At 54.5% G+C, this 12,869-nt stretch overlaps 1 protein-coding gene across 1 annotated transcript; it reads left to right on the top strand.

Annotated features, from left to right (window-relative positions):
- Positions 1-8,451: 8,451 nt before the first annotated feature.
- Positions 8,452-12,414, top strand: LOC103581919 (transcription factor COE4-like; the record flags this gene model as incomplete). Its single annotated transcript, XM_008563629.1, has 5 exons — positions 8,452-8,625; positions 8,858-8,921; positions 9,102-9,157; positions 10,885-10,958; positions 12,346-12,414. Coding segments are annotated over 5 exons (437 nt in total), but the record flags the coding sequence as incomplete, so codon positions are not given.
- Positions 12,415-12,869: the final 455 nt, after the last annotated feature.

Below are 12,869 nucleotides of genomic sequence, written 5' to 3'. Positions count from 1 at the left end.
GCCTGTAATCCCCGAGTCTGGAGACTACTCTGTCTCAGGACACAGATTGGGAGCCCCCACACGTTTGGTTGACTCTTCTCCCCCTTCCCAAGGGAGCATGCTAATCCCTTCTCCCTGTTCTTCCCAACGTTGCCCGTTGACTCTCCCATTTGTATCTCGTTCCTCAGTCAGTCCTCTGTCTGCTCAGGTCTTCCCACCCTAAAACAGCAGCAAGGAAAATTTCTTTCCCTGTCCTTGCCTCCCTCTTCGTCCTCTCCCTGTCATCTCTGAGAGACTTTCCCAGAGGCGCTTGCCCCCAGCCTGCTTGGAGCCTGAGAATGGTCTTTGATGCCTTTCTCACCTTCACCCCACAGCCATTTGGTTGCCAAGGCTTATGGATGTTCCCTTCTGTGTCCTAGTCCCAATCGCAGTGCCCACAGCCACTTAATCCCTTCTCCCTGTTCTTCCCAACGTTGCCTGTTGACTCTCCCATTTGTATCTCGTTCCTCAGTCAGTCCTCTGTCTGCTCAGGTCTTCCCACCCTAAAACAGCAGCAAGGAAAATTTCTTTCCCTGTCCTTGCCTCCCTCTTCGTCCTCTCCCTGTCATCTCTGAGAGACTTTCCCAGAGGCGCTTGCCCCCAGCCTGCTTGGAGCCTGAGAATGGTCTTTGATGCCTTTCTCACCTTCACCCCACAGCCATTTGGTTGCCAAGGCTTATGGATGTTCCCTTCTGTGTCCTAGTCCCAATCGCAGTGCCTACAGCCACCACTTGTAACTGTAAATCACTCTTGCAGTCCACCCCATTCCCCCCTGGCTTGAAGGTCACATGCACCTGGGTTTAAAACCTCAGCCTCCTGGCCCAGTGCTCCAGCCCCAACCTCTCCCCACTCCCCCAAAACCATCTTCCCTGCTCCAGGGACCAAAGCAATATTTCCAAAGTACTTTTCTCTGATCATTTCTCTCCCCTGATTAAAAATAAAGTGACCCCCACTTCCTCCTGATATTCAGCGTTCAAGGCCCATCACAGTCTGATCCCAACCTTCCTTGCCAGCTTGTGTGCAATACTCGGCATGCAGTGTTGGAGAATTAGTGGACCACCATTAAGGCCCACCTTCTCTCAAAACAGTCCCCCTGCCCACAGCACCCACACACCCACTGAATGAATTCTTACCAGCCTCCAGGACCTACTGCGGCCAGCTTGTGTGCAATACTCGGCATGCAGTGTTGGAGAATTAGTGGACCACCATTAAGGCCAACCTTCTCTCAAAACAGTCCCCCTGCCCGCAGCACCCACACACCCACTGAATGAATTCTTACCAGCCTCCAGGACCTACTGCGTCCCAGCACCTGCTCTGTCTGTGCCCTTCCCCACTGCCCGGGGAACAGAGCTTAGTGTTGCCTACAGAAGCTCACCATACGCCAGAGTCTGCTGTCCACTGTCTGTCTGGGTCTTCCTTGCCCTGCCAGCTGGGGTCTTCCTCTATGACAGGGATGGTGGCCCATTCATTCTTGAGTCCACAGCACCCAGGATAGGCTCAAGCAGTCCATAGGGGGACACTGAGTATGTGCTGAAGAAAGCAGGAGTGTATCTTAGAAGGCTCCCAAATCCCATTCTGTTGGGCTCCCCTCTCAACCTTGAAGGAAGCAGGTATTGGAACAGCTACTTCTCCCCAGTTTTACAACTTGGCATTTAGAATAATGCCAAGGTTTTACAGAAGGTGGGTCAGGAGGAGGAGTCCTGCTAGGTTCCATGAAGGAGGCTCTGTCAATAGGAAGGAAAGTTCTGAGCAAAAGAGGGATAGGAGAGAAGAGGGGCTGTGAACCCTTAAACTGGAGATAGCGGGGAAGGGAAGAAAGGCTGTTGGAAAGGGATGGCAGGGTCTCCCTACCAGAGAAGTCTGCACAAGGACCCTGGCCATTGCTGTGACTGCTCCTGCTGGGAACTAACAGGACTTTATCTCTGAGACCCATATGCCCAGCCCCTGCAGACTCAAGTCCTGCTGGAGCTCTCAGCACAAAAGTAGCTCTCTTCTCCTTCTGATGTGTTTCCAGCCTGGGGAGACCTCTGGAGGGCCCAAGCCAGCCTTCTCCTCAGAGGAGACCCCTGGAGGACCCACATCAGCCCTCCCCCTTGAGGAGACCCCCGGAGGACCCAAGCCAGCCCTCTCTCTTGAGCTGGTCCCAGCACACCAACAGGGCCCCAGAGAGGAAAGCCAGCTGGGGCTTCCTTTCCTGTAAGCAGCTGCAGGCTAGCCTCCCTGCTAGGAAATGCTTTTGTTTGCTTTAATAATTAATAGCTGCTCCTCAGCCTGGGACCTGGCAGGCAGGCCTGTGTGTGGGTGGCGAGAGGGTGGGCAGAAGAGAAGCAGGGTGGGCAGTCTTTAGGTAGAATTGAGGGCCAGAGGGAGAGTGGGAGATCAGGCTAGTGTGATCCTTCCTTCACCTTCCCTCCCCACCTGCCTCAGAGACCTTGGTGGCTGAGCCAATTTCCTGGGGCAAGTGAACAGAGCAGTGGGCAGAGCGGATATGGAGCCTCCCTAGCCCCAAACGTCCTCTCCAGCAGGACCATCAGGACGCAGGTTCTGGGCAGCTGCCTCCAGCCACCAGGCCCTCCCTCTGCCTGCACTGTTGAGGTGGGTGTGCCCCAGTGAGCTGCCGCTTTTATGTTCCCTGGTCTGCAGCACTGCCAGGCTCTAAGCATGTCAGGTGCTGGGCAGTGCTAAGCCAATAGATCTTGGCTGGAGGCAGGAGTGCCAGGCCCCGCTTGATGATCAGCAGCAGTCCCAGGGGCCCAGAGGATGCCTGCAGGGGAGGCTGGCAGCCAATGGGATGCTTAGAGGAAGGGAGGATGTAGAGGAGAGGAAGTGGGTACTTGCAGAGCCATGCCAGGATGGGGAAAGAAGAGCTGCATTTAGCAGAGAGGGACTTTGGGGAGATCTGAGACAAGGATGTGATGCAGGAGACATTCACTTTTTGTTCCTTCCACCTCCTGGTGGGAGAGAGAGATCAACAAAGAGCCTCCCCCTATTGTTGATGGCCTTGAGGCTTGTCCCCCATTTCCCCAGCATCCCAGACTTGAAGATGAAACAGGCACAAGCCAAGGCACTGCTTAGAACTTTGGGCTGTCAAGGTGGGCAAGAGTTAGGATTTGGTGGGGGGACGGGAAGGTAGAAGGCCTGGGGTTGCCTCTGAGAGTTGGCCAAGGCTCCAGCCTCAGTCACTTGTCCTCTGTGGGGTTTGGGATGGTTGTTACTAAATTGCTCGTATTTATAGTAAGCATGGGGCTGGCCAGTTAGCTCAGTTGGTTAGAGCATGGCCTTATAACACCAAGGTCAAGGGTTCAGATCCCCATACTGGCCAGCCACCAAAAAAAAGAAAGAAAGTTATAATAAGCATGTGTCAAGATGGAAAGTGCCATGGGTGGCCTTCTGGGTAGAGAGCAGAGACTGCAAGAGGGGCTTTGCCTCCACTAGAAAGCTGTGGCAGGGTCAAGCTGCTGCCATGAGAAGGGCTCTGGGCATCCTGCTCAGCCTTGCAAAGGAGCATCACCAGGGTCCTGTTGGGTGGTCCCAGAAATAGCAGCCAGACCACTCTACAGCGTCCCCACCCCTCCCCACCCCATGACCCCACATGCACCATGAAGGTCAGGTTGTCCTTGGTGTTGACTTGGATCTGGATTCCCAACACGGTGCTCAGAGAGCCTACGCACAACAATGCTCGCTACAAGGCAGATTTCCTTCTCCCAAACTAAATGTGCAAACTAAATCTTTTCTGGTGTCACAGTCTCCTTTCACTTTTGGTCCATTTCAGAACAGAAGATGGGAAAGAATAGGCATGGAGGGAATACAGAAGTGAGCGCTTTCTTCTCCCAAGTGTGGGCTCCTTAGCACATGAGCAAATCCCTCGCCACTTCAGCACACTCTGGAGCTGAGACGAAAGCGTTTTGAACATTGTGTTTAAAACATTCTTTTTAGGAAAGCAAGGAAATGTGTCATTCATTTTGGAGTCTTATGAAAGTGGCTGCTGTGGCTGTTTCATCACTCAGCATTTATCTGAAAAAGGCGCTTATGTGGCTGCTTTGTCCACTAATGACGCTAAGTGAATGAAATGTTTCTGAATTATGGGCTCCAGCAATCCGTGTGCCAGGTGAGGCCGTTCTTACTTATATTTGTCATAAACTGACACCTGCCAAGCTGCACTCAGGCCCTTGGGGCTGTGGTTTTGCAGGCTTTGGTCATACCTCAAGCCTCTGGATGGCTAGTGGCTGGTGCCCCACCCAGATCCCCGCAGGACCCTTGGCCAAGGGTCTGCTTCCCTTTGTTCGAGGGCTTGCTCAGACTGCCAGATCCTGTTCTGCTCACTCGCACGCAGGCCAGAAGTAGCTGAGAAATAACAGCCCTGGAAGCCCCCCAGTAGTGAGTTGGTGGATAAGTACCCCACCCCCTCACCCGTCCCTCTGGTGGGATAACTGAGGCACACACACATTCTGCGCCGCTTCCAGCATCGCCCATGGGCTTGGCTCTGGCTGCCCACAGTGTAACTTGTTGAAAACATGCCCTTTATGGGCTGCCTTCTCATCTCTGTCTCTCCCCGACCCTCAATGCTTCCTGGAATCACTGCCCAAATAAACTTGGTGTTTAAATCTTTGTCTCAGGGTGTGCTTCTAGGGGAATCCAAATAAAACTCTTGCCTCTCTAGGCTTCTACTCCCCCTTCCCTCCACCTATCTTTTACACAGAGGATACATACCAATAGATACGGTTGTCTTAGGCAGCCCCACTTTGGAGACGACAGAATCAGAGACATTGGCCTTTACCCAATCTGTCTCTAAGCTGGTCTGAGAGTGGACAGTGGCCCCCACCTCCCACCTGTCTCCCACACGTCTGCATCCAGGATGCACCCATCGAGAGCTCTCAGACCACCAGGCAGCTCCCGAGTTGTTTGAGCGTATCCCTGTTTCTTTCTTTGTGTTCTTTCATCTCAGTTTGTTTTCTCATAGTATCAGCTATTCCCAAGGGGAAAAGAATGAAAAAATCTCCGCTTCCCCTTCCCAACCATCTACCTTTGGGGCTTGCAATTCCATTCAATGGTGTTAATTGGTGACCTACTGCGTGCTTGGGGATTTCCCAGATCTGTTCCTAAGGAGGCTAGTGGGAGCTGGGGGCAGCCAGGATCCAGGACTGACTGATGTTGCCCAGGGGGATAGGTGGGAGAGGATGCTCAGTCCAGAGTCATTGATTTATTTGGCACCAGTTTGGAAGTCAGCTTGGGCAGTGCAGGGTGTCTGTGTGGAAGGGGCATGTTGAGTGGTCTAGGAGATTCTGTCATTTCTCAGCATCTGCCCGTCCAATGCCAATGCCTCTTTCTTTCTCTGTGCCCTCCCTCCCCAAGGTCTCAGAGCATTCCAGGCAACTTTCCTGGGATATATGACAATGAAAGGCCACAGTGATCTTGGATTGCTTCACAAGCCTACCTCCTCTGGCTATCTACCACTAGGTGGTCCTGGAACCTGTCCCTGGTGGAGTTCAAGCTAAGCTGGTCCTGAAAGCAGGAGGGAGGAGCTTGGGGTTGATACCTCATTAGCATATTCATCAACAATAATCAGGGGCCTGCTATGATCGAAAGCCATCTTCTGTCTTCTCTGCCTCTTGGCTGGCTGAGAAAGGGGTTGGTGGGGAGAGGCTGGTCAAGGCCTTGGCTTGAAAGGACTGTAGCCTGAGGGGAGGGGAGGGAGAAAAGGAGGGTAGAGGTGGGGTAAAGTCCCTGGAGAAAGGAACATCTGGAAAAAGAACCTGTGGAAGGGAAGAAACGGTGCTGGTGCCCCCCATACACCTCATCCTCATTAGGGGACAAGAAGACCCATCACTTCTGCCTCCTAAGTCAGCATTTCACATGACTTGGGGTCACTGAGGCTCCCAAGCAGACTTTGAGGAGGAACAATTTCCATGTTATTATTTATGTATTTATAGTAATCTGTATGAGAAACAACACGGCTAGCTCCTAATGCCCATGACAGCCCAGATATTATGGCTTAGCATGAAGCCAAGTAAAAGAGTAAATTGATTTAAAATTATGCTCATATGAAGAAAATCATTGAGCAGTGATGACTATGGCAGCCGTCGTCACAGTGGCATGCCCGTGATGGGCATCTGGCAAAGCTGGTCTAAATGGCTCTCAGAGCAGTTCTACCATCCTCAGCCTCAACCCTCATCCCTGCGGCAACTTCCACTTGTCTCTCACACTGTGCCCGCTCCCCCATCCCCCAGGGTCTTCTAAGCTCTGCTTGGCTTCAGAACTTTCTAGTGGTCTTTAGTCGCATTTCCCAAACCAGGTCCCTTAACAAAAATGCTCTGTAGCTAAGTAAGCATGGTGTATTAGTAACCTATTGCTGCATAAAAAATTACCCCGAAACTCAGCAGCTTAAAATGACACCATCCTCAGCCTCAACCCTCATCCCTGCGGCAACTTCCACTTGTCTCTCACACTGTGCCCACTCCCCCATCCCCCAGGGTCTTCTAAGCTCTGCTTGGCTTCAGAACTTTCTAGTGGTCTTTAGTCGCATTTCCCAAACCAGGTCCCTCAACAAAAATGCTCTGTAGCTAAGTAAGCATGGTGTATTAGTAACCTATTGCTGCATAAAAAATTACCCCAAAACTCAGCAGCTTAAAATGAAAAACATATGTCATACAATTTCTGAGCCAGAAATCGGGGAGCAGCTTAGCTCGGTGGTTCTGGCTCAGTGCCTTCCATGAGGCTACAGTCACGGTGACAGCTGGGGTTGCGGTCATCTGAAGGATTGACTGAGGCTAGTGGATCTGCTTCCCCAGGTGGCTCAAGCTGGCAAGTTGGTGCTGGCTGTTGACAGGAGGCCTTAGTTCTCCATGTGGCCCTCTCCATAGGGTTACTTGAGTGTCTTCACAACATGGCAGCTGGCATGACCAAAGTTACTGATCCAAGAGAGAGAACAAGACAAAAGGTGCAATGCTTTTTATGATCTAACCTCAGAAGTCCTATGCTGTCACCTCTGCCATATTCTGTTGGCTACACAGGCAGTCTTGACATACTATGAAAGGGGACTGACTACACAAAGGCATAAATACCAGGAGGCGGGGATCATTGGGAACCACCCTGGAGGCAGGCTACAACACTTGGAAAGCACCAGGTTGAGCCAACTCAAGCGGGGTCTATCCCTGGAAGGTGTCCCAGAGCCCCCCAAATAACCATATGCTATGAAGCCGTGTTTCCTAGCAATTGTGGCCACAGCACCCTTTTCTAAAGGGGGGATCTAAGCTGGGAGAGATACAAGGAACACACTTTGGAAGACACCAGCCCAGAGAAGAAACTCTAAATCTCCTCCCCTGACATCTGTGTCCCTTCATGGTCGGGCATGAACTTCCAACACAAACTCTTCTCTCCACTTTACTCTCTGAAACCTGTGGCCCAGTGACACTAACCCTTGCGCACACAGCCACTTCTTACGGCTTGCTCTCCCTTTTGCCTTCCCGACCTGCAGGGCTCCTGCTTATTCCTCGAGAACCAGGGGGAAAGCCACCCTCTCCATGAAGTCTTCCCCTCATCTCTAGCAAGATTTCACTTTTCTTCCTTTGCTTCTCTAGTTTTTTACATGCTAGCATCTTCCGGGGCACTGCCACTTTGTCTTGTGTTCCGGTTCTCTGTATGTGTCTTCCCTTCCCTTCCAGGCATTTAACTCAATCCCCACTCGCTGCTGTGTGCCCGGTGCTTGGTACATCATTGGAATTCAGGAGGTATCTGGTGAACAGAGCCTGGATTCTTCCCGTCCTCCTGCTCTTACCCTGCCCTTGCATCTCGAATGGGTTCTGATGAGTCAGGAGAGCGCCCTTGGCAAGGCCAGACTAAAAGTTCCTCCTGCTCAAGGAAGCCCGTGGTTGTCTTTCCCTAAGCTGGAGGCAAGTCCCTCTACAGCTTCAACCACAACCCTGGGTCCAGGCTGGGCAGACTAGTGGTCCTGAGCCAGTTTGATGTCTCTGAGGCATCATCACTTCCCAGGCAACACCACAGCCTCATGGAAGCCTCAGCCATGAGCTGGGGGTTCAGTGGGATATTTGTTCCGGAACCTGCCAGTTTTCCCTTGGTGCCCGAAAGAGCAGTCACAGGAGCCACTGATCAGTAAGATGGATTGCTTCATACATTTGATTTTGGAGATCACCTTTCAACATGATGGGCCCAGGGAAAGCCTGGGAGGGAGCCTGACAGGGATGCCTCCATTGCGGTCACCAGCTCTGTTGCCCAGGGAGCAGACTGGGTTGACCTTGGTGCTGGAAGGCCTCTGTCTGGAACCAAAATGGCCCTGGCCAGGGTGGAAAGGGCCTGTACAATTTGATTTCTTGCCCAAACTCTTGATATGTCAGAGCCAAGTCCTGGCCAGCCCACCTACCTAGCCAGAGGTGCTGGGGTCTTTCTCACTGGAGGGCCCTGCTAGTGGTTTTCCAGCTCCCTTCTTCCCACAGTGGTGTGGGCCTGGCACGTGCACATTTTGAGAAGCAGCCTCCCTCCAACCTCAGGAAATCCAACTTCTTCCACTTCGTGCTGGCCATGTACGACCGGCAAGGGCAGCCCGTGGAGGTGGAGCGCACGGCCTTCATCGACTTCGTGGAAAAGGACCGAGTGAGAGGCTCGTGGGCTCGCTGGACCAGCACAGGGAGGGGTGGGAGGGCTCCAGGAACCCTCCCCCCAACACACACACCACACTGGGGCAGATGAACAGACAGATGGCGGAGGAGGGTGGGTGCATGGCTGGAAGGGAGGAACAGAGGGCGTCATTAGGGACAAGGGTGTGGGTGAGGGAGGCTGAAGGATCCCTGAGCACCTGAGCATCCTCTCCATCTTGTCCCTGCAGGAACCTGGGGCTGAAAAGACAAACAATGGGATCCATTACCGCCTCAGGCTGGTGTACAACAATGGTGAGTGAAGGCCACTGCCCCTGCCCTGCCCTGACCAGGAAGAGGTCTGGGTACCACAGCAGCACTGTGTGGCACATAATGCCACACTCATCAGGGCTTGGGAGGGCGTGGGTGTGGCCCAGTCACCAGAGGCCACAGATGCTCTTCCAACAGCTCTCTCTCTCCATCATCCCCCCCCAGGACTTCGGACAGAGCAAGACCTCTATGTACGTCTCATCGACTCCATGTCCAAGCAGGTGAGTCAGCCCAGAGGATGCTCAGACCCGTCCCGCCCTCATCTCAGACCCCATCTCCCCCTTGGTATGAGTGAGCATCCTCGTCCCTGCCCTCGTCTCCCCTGTGCCCTTCATCCCCATCAGTCTGGCTCCTCCAGTTCCTGCCCCAGTCTACAGCAGGAGGACATGTGGTTCTTGCCCTCCAGACTAGAAAAGACAATATTTGCACCAAGACCCTGGCTTAGGGCATATTCCCTTGCAGCCCAGCCTGAGATGGGAATTTGGGTGCACAAAGTTTATTGGGGAGGTAGGAGGGGGCTCTCAGGAGAAGGGGAGGGAGGGAGGCTGGACAGGAAGATGCTCAGGAAGGATGTGGCCTCAGCTGGAGTCTGGCCTCAGCCTGAGCCATGGGTAGCTCTGGGGAAGGAAAGGCACCAGAGTTGTCCCCCCTTGAAGCAAGGAGGCCACAATTCTGTACCCTGTATCAGTTAGTCATTGGCTGTGGACTGCTAAGGGGAGCTTAACCTCCCAGCCACTTTCAGACAAGGCATCTCCTATCCACTGAGAGTGATTCTCAAGAGAAAGCTCTCAGCAGCCAGCACTAACCACAGCCAAGGGACAGGAGCACTGATCCAGCAAAGGGGACCTGGTGTGGCCCCAGGAGCTTCCACGGCACACGCTCAGCTCCTCAATGATGTGCCAGTCACAGGAAGGAGACTCAGGGGCCAGCATCAGGAGCTGAAACCTGAATAAGCATCAGTGGATTCTGCCTAGGCAGGGCCCTGTCTCGGTGCTTTTAGAGAAGTTGTGTGTGCTACTAAGGAGGGTGTTTGGTCTCAAATAGGCCAGATTAATGGGCCCGAAATGCGAGGTGGAGATTTGGGCTTTCCAACCCAAGCAGGGTCTTCTTGTAGGCTCCACCCAAGTCCAGGGCAGAGGAAGAAATGGTTTGTTTCCAGAAAGCCTGTGGTCACTGTGATGGGGAAGCAGGCCAGGCAGTGGCAAAGTGAGACTGTGGGGTGATGAGTGTGGAAGGGGTTCAAGGAAGTCCAGAGAATAAGGGACCCCACAAATGGGGGGAGGCTGGGAGGCCCAGAAGTTATAAACTGGGAAGCCAGATTGGCAGTTTAGGAAGTCCAGTCCTTGCTTCAGAGCAAAGGGAGGCTGGGAGACTGGTGAGTCCAAGGGGAAGATGTTAGGCTGGGCTGGGGAGGTGACAGGGAAGGAGAAGAGGCAGTTGTGTGGCCCTTGGGACTGATTAGCTGGTGGGGACAGCTGAGAAGGACAACGCTCAAGAGCAGGGGCTGAGGTCCACCAAGAGCATCAGAACAGACTGATCACAGGAGGATGCCGGAGGCAAGGGGAGGAGCATGATGCAGGGTGGGGATAGCAGTGGGTCTAGCCAACCAGCAGCCTGACCTTGATCCTGGTGGTCTAGGGACCCCCGGCCCCAAGCAGAGCTAACTCTGGAAGGAGCTGCCTGCAGACAGACAGAACCTGCAGACGTCGCACCGTTTTTGCCAGGAGGAGGTCACCCTCCACCTGGACAGCCAGGCTCAGAGCTCCTGCTTTGTGCCCCTGGGCTCCTCCAGAGCAAGGCCGAGGGCATGATCTTCCCTAGGGGCAGGGCTTCCCCTCGGTCTGGGCTTGGGTGATGCCAGTGTAGACCCCCAGGCCATTTCTGCACTGCCCAGGGACTTGAGAGGCGCCTCCTTCCCCTCCAGCCTGTGCACTTCCCCCTCCCCCAGGCCATCATCTATGAGGGGCAGGACAAGAACCCCGAAATGTGCCGAGTGCTGCTCACCCACGAGATCATGTGCAGGTGAGATGGGCTGTGTCCCTTGCACCTTGCCCCTTTGCCAAGATGTTGCCAAGGACTCCCAGCAGGCCAGGCCCCTACCGCTGCAAACCCGTCTTCCCACCTTTGCTGCTGCTCCCTGGAGAAACCTGGTGGGGGAAGGGATGAGGGAGGAGTGAGGTCGGTCCCTGGGCACAGTGCTGGCTGAGGAGAGGGTCCTTGAGGCCCCATTAGCCTGGCCTGTTTATGTGGCTTCTCCAAGTGTTTTTGTAAGAGAGGCCTCCTGCCGCTACTGGGAAGCTTAACTAATAAAGCTCAGGGGAGAGGCTCGCTGGGGATGTGGGGGCAGGGCCCCGGGCCAGGCAACCTGAAGGCCTCCAGGATTAGCTCAGAAACTGCGCGAACCCCAGGGCAGCTCTCTGGTGGGGCAAGAGGGTGTGGGGGAGACAAAGCTCTTGGCTTCTTCGTCCCCATTACCCCAGCCAGTCGTAGAGAGTCTCCGGAGGCAGTTCCTGATGTATAGAAAAGAGAATAATGTTCAAAAATCTGTGGTTGGGACAGTGGCTACCTTTGGCGAGGGGAGTAACAAGGAAGGGGGCCGAGGGGGCTTCTGGGGTGCTGGTCACGTGGTATTTCTTGGTCTGGATGCTGGTTATGTGGGCAGGTTCACTTTGTGATCATTCAGGAGCTGCATGCTTACAATTTGTGCTCCTTTCTCTATGTAGACTGCGCTTCCACAAAAGTGTACAGAGGGAGAGAGACCCCTTTAGGTGGCCTGCAGCCTGCCCTATCCTGGGGGTCCTCCATTGGCCGTGTGCCTTTGGGACAAGGGTTTCCTGGCTATTCCCAAGCCCGGGCTCTCAAATCCCTGCGTCCTCTCCGCCTTTCTACCCCAGGCCCCTGGGAGTGAGCCCCTCCGGCCAGCACCAACCAGGGGCCGCCCCCCCACACGCTCACACACGCACACACGCACACGATCACACACGCTCACACATGTACACGCACACACGCTCGCTCACGCTCACACACGCACACCCACACGCACAGGCTCACACACACGCTCACACTCGCACACACTCACATGCTCACACACGCGTGCAGGCTCACACACGCTCACACACTCACATGCTCACACACACACGCGCAGGCTCACACACGCTCACACACTCACATGCTCACACACACACGCGCAGGCTCACACACGCTCACGCTCGCACACGCTCACACACACACGCGCAGGCTAGGCTCACACACGCTCACACACTCACATGCTCACACACACACGCGCAGGCTCACACACGCTCGCACACGCTCACACACACACGCGCAGGCTCACACACACACACACACACGCTCACACACTCGCACGCTGAAATCTGCCCTCCTTCCTTCCTCCTCGTCTTTCCTTCAGTCGCTGCTGTGACCGGAAGAGCTGTGGCAACCGGAATGAGACGCCCTCAGACCCCGTCATTATCGACAGGTACGGGCTGGGGGAGGGGGTCTGGCAGCTGCGGGACCAGGGGGTTGGGTTCAGCCACAGAGCTGCCCCCAGGGCACCATGTTGGTGGCTCTGAGCAGAGAGAAACTGTTGGGGACTAGGGAGCTGCCAGCCCCCCCGAGTGAAGCCCCCAGTGGCCGACTTTCTGGAGCCCCGTTCCCTGACTCGCGGACGCGAGGAGCCCGGGCCGGGCGGGGAGATTGTGGGGTGGGGACGGGGAGGCGAGCGGCCCGCAGCGAGGGGACGCGCGTCAGCCAAAGCCGGTCTAGGCCCTGGTCCAGCTCTGCTCTGTTGGACTTGACTCCTTTGGACTTCCGTTTCCTCCCATGGGAAAATGGAGAAGTTATTTGGCCGGTTTCAGTCGCAGAATTGTCAAGGTGATGCATGGGAAAATGCATTCTCCCACCATGAGGTTTATCTTTTTAAAAATTATTTTA

This window comes from Galeopterus variegatus, unplaced genomic scaffold, assembly GCF_000696425.1.
Source record: "Galeopterus variegatus unplaced genomic scaffold, G_variegatus-3.0.2 Scaffold14300, whole genome shotgun sequence".
Taxonomy (NCBI): Eukaryota; Metazoa; Chordata; class Mammalia; order Dermoptera; family Cynocephalidae; genus Galeopterus; species Galeopterus variegatus.
This window is presented reverse-complemented; position numbering and strand designations above follow the sequence as displayed.